This window comes from Dreissena polymorpha, chromosome 1 (assembly GCF_020536995.1).
Source record: "Dreissena polymorpha isolate Duluth1 chromosome 1, UMN_Dpol_1.0, whole genome shotgun sequence".
Taxonomy (NCBI): Eukaryota; Metazoa; Mollusca; class Bivalvia; order Myida; family Dreissenidae; genus Dreissena; species Dreissena polymorpha.
This window is the reverse complement of record NC_068355.1, coordinates 128871071-128874754: the sequence shown is the minus strand read 5'-3', so window position 1 is coordinate 128874754 and position 3684 is coordinate 128871071. Positions and strand designations below refer to the sequence as shown.

Here is a 3684-nt window from a genome sequence, read left to right as displayed (position 1 = left end):
TCATTATCTTTTAATTCTCTATCTAAGTTATATTACACTTAAACAAGCGTGATGGGTGACAGAAATCGTCCAAATCTGTTTTAAACCTACCTATCTTTGAATGTTTAATGCAGGAAATGTTATCAACCTATCAACCTGGTATTCAGAAACCATTCAGGAATGATAACAGTCGGTCGTGTTTGTGGAAACAAACAGCTTTTTTCATATTTTAAGTCTAACTGTAGAAATGAGGGATGAGAATACAAAGAAAACTATGTATAAGGCGATGCAACGTTTAATGTAGGTTGTCTTCATATGTTACAGTATCTTGTAAAATAATAACACTATGCAAAACCAGACACGGCATACAAAACAATGTACAACACATTGACATGATGATACGATTTTTGGGAAGAAGCATAATTTACATGCACCAGCACTACTAATTCGGTAATGTATTGATTGGTATGGCATCTTCCACGTGCTTTTTAATAGCATTACTAATCAAACAGGTTTATCAGATTTATGCTAACAATTCAAACATAACCGAAATGTGTAACTTAAATTTGTTGTAGGATCTCGAGAATAGAAAAACACTCAGATTTTTTTAAAAACAAACTGCAATTCAACTCTTTAATTAATACAATAAAGTTTTCTTGCTTACAAGAACTCGTATGTATTAAGTTAGTTTCGCCGGCCAAATAGCAAAATTTTACTCTAGAAAAAAATATATCAGAACGAGAGATATTATAGAACAGTATTGCACATATTGAAATAGATGCATAGGCCAGGAATTATCATAATTGATGTACTAACTATATCAAACATGACTTAACTACCTTCTGTTCACTCATTATTAACGACAAAAAGCAAAACATGTTCACTTAAACTGACAGAGCTAATACAGTTCGTAACTTAGAACAAAATAATTAATACAATTGGCAAAATGTACGATTTTTGGAAATTTGACTAAGATCTAAATGTTTGGTTTTTTGTCGGTGTTTCTTCATGCACTCATTATGACAATAAATTGGGATAGACAAAATAAGTTTCCGAAATTTGCAAATGAAATGATGTTCGGGGCAACATATAAGGAAACATTTTAAAAGGTATTTCTCGAAATTAGTCATCGGACACTATGTTATTTTTTTATTTGTGTTCAAGCACTATACTACATGTTATAGTCGTCTAGAAGAAATACATTCGGTTAAATTAGCTGCATCAGGACATTGGTTGATGTACGTTAGGATAGGAAAATAACGCGTAAGTTTTCATTAGCGTCTACCAAACCAGGGTACTTAGGTCTGCCGATTATTTTTTTCGTTAAACCTTTTTTTTCACTAATTACACGTTATTTGTACTAAACGAGTATCATGGAGTGTTGCAAACATGATCGAAAGATTAACGTGGAATACAAAAACAAAGTTTTTTAAGGTCGGGACTTCAAAATAAGAGTCGGAAATAAGAGTCGGTCGGTCAAGTGGAAACACATAATTTTTGTTACGGCTTTTTGAACGCGCGTTCAAACAATAACACCTTTTAAACTTATTATCCAGAATAAAGCAAAACACATTTCATTAGGTACAATAAAGACGCTACGCAATTACAATGCATAAACTTGAGAAAAAAAGTGAAACATTGGAAAAAAGCAGATGGACTCGGAGGTGTGTTCGTTGGGTTGTCGTATGTGTTTTCTAATAATCTGTGACCATGCCTCGTAGAAGTCGGATCAGCTCAGATAGTTCCGTCTCCTCATCATTGTCATCTGTTGATTCAAAAAGGGAAGCGACATTGTTAAGTTTGTTTTTTAAATACACATTTCAGCAAGATGGTAAAAAAAAATTCGCATTCAAGGCCCCATTCAATATTAATATAATGTGCAATTGTACAGAAGAAATAAACATGAATTTGAGTTTTTATATACACATTGTTCAATTTTTGTAAATCAGTATTTCGCTTAATTTGTGAAAAGAACGCTGATTATTACACATGAACTGCAAAAGAATTTCAAAAAATATCCGCGATTTCTTATTTTAATTTATAGAACGGATCTTTAACAGCACACACGTATCATGAACATATTAATAACTATTTTATTGAAAGTGTATAGGCTCCTTTAAGAAATGTGTGTCATAATATTGTTCTCATCCTTAAAGCCACGCACCTTATTTGGCATAGAAAGTTAAAGTATAAATAAGAAACATATTTTACCTATGCCAGTTAGAATATATCGGGTGGTTACAAGGAAGAAATCCGTCTTTTTGGGCTTCAAACCTTAAAATTAATCGCGTTTTTCAAAATGGACGTATACGTCTAGAAATCCTTCTTTCGATTTTAAAAGTGGTACCGTTTGAAAAATAATAAAGTACTGGCTAACTAGGCTATAGATTTAATGACAATTTTGCACAGCTTCAAATTGCATCTATATGTATTGATTAACATGTATTTCATTTCAAAGTCAGAGGCAAGGTGTGTGGCTTTAAAAAATCTTTAAAAAATATTCTCAACCATTTTGAAACATAAAAATAACGTGATACTTACGTAAAAGAGATATTCGCATAGGTACACTAATATAATTAAGAGCATTTTATATCTATACGATTGCGAACATTCTATTGGACTATTGGCAGGTTCATTACCGATCATTGATGGCCAATTTCCTGTGGGTGTAGAGGTCAAGTTCTGAGAGCTGGCAATTTCCGCCAACTGAACAAATTGGTCTTTGGTAAGAGACCGCACACGGAAACAGCCGAAGTTGACACGGACGAAGCTAAATTTCTTTATCTGAAATCGCAAAAATACTGGTAATGTTAGTTGTTCTCTATAATCTTCGGCGATAGCCACAGTTTACGAAAGACTTGTCCAGCGTTTTTCGTATTTTTTAATGCCAATATATGTTTTAAGAACAAAACGTAACTTTAATATTTGGAATACTTTCAACTAATTAGAATAACCTATAAAGAATAAAATAACAAAATGCCTGTCCTGATGTTCGAACTTGTGACCTCTAAAGAAAAACATAAATCTACACGACGCAGAGTTTTGACTTTTGATGGAAGTTTTATCGCCATGTCGATAAAACAGGTATTTGTTAAAGTATCTATTTAAAGCATTAGAGACGCTGCATTTTTAAGCAAATAAGTTGTGTTTAGTGATAATCATAGAGATCTTTTTAGAAATGAAGTTAATTGCAAGTATGTTTTACTTTTCCTACAGTATTGTTATGACCTAACTTCAATTATTAGTCATTATTTAACGCTAAGAAGAACAACATGAATACATGTAGACACAAAGCATTCAGATATCTAATATCTAATATTATTTTTCAATTTACATTTAAACACTGATAAATTTTCATATGTGTTATCTTACCCAGAGTTTAACTCTTCCGACAATTCTAACACAGAGACTTTTCTGTCGATAGTTTATATTGTAGAGCTCGATGCAGGCCTTGACAATCTTGATTTTGGGGATTGGGAAGCACAGTGGTGGCGGGTTGGCAACTGAAACAAGATCCACTACGGATAAGCGCAAATGGTCATTTTTTAATAGCTGTTTCCGAATATAGGCTTGTTCACTCCGAAAATTTATTTCAAGGCATGGTTTGTTCCCCAAAATAAAACTCATCCTTAAAATTGTACTTTTCTGTCGCTTGCTTAAATCACGTGCAAATTATCCCCGAAAGTGGTTTACAATTTGCTGTTG

General features: G+C 32.8%; 1 protein-coding gene across 1 annotated transcript in view; it reads right to left on the bottom strand.

The window, feature by feature from the left end:
- Nucleotides 1-256: 256 nt before the first annotated feature.
- The window catches only part of LOC127851029 (uncharacterized), a 9089-nt gene continuing 5661 nt past the window's right edge, over nucleotides 257-3684 (bottom strand). The window contains exons 6-8 of the mRNA XM_052384511.1: nucleotides 3352-3482; nucleotides 2619-2763; nucleotides 257-1744 (exon numbers count right to left, since the gene is read on the bottom strand). Coding sequence (XP_052240471.1) covers nucleotides 1674-1744; nucleotides 2619-2763; nucleotides 3352-3482 — 347 coding nt within the window. The 3' untranslated portion in view covers nucleotides 257-1673. The remainder of the gene's footprint in view (nucleotides 1745-2618; nucleotides 2764-3351; nucleotides 3483-3684) is intronic.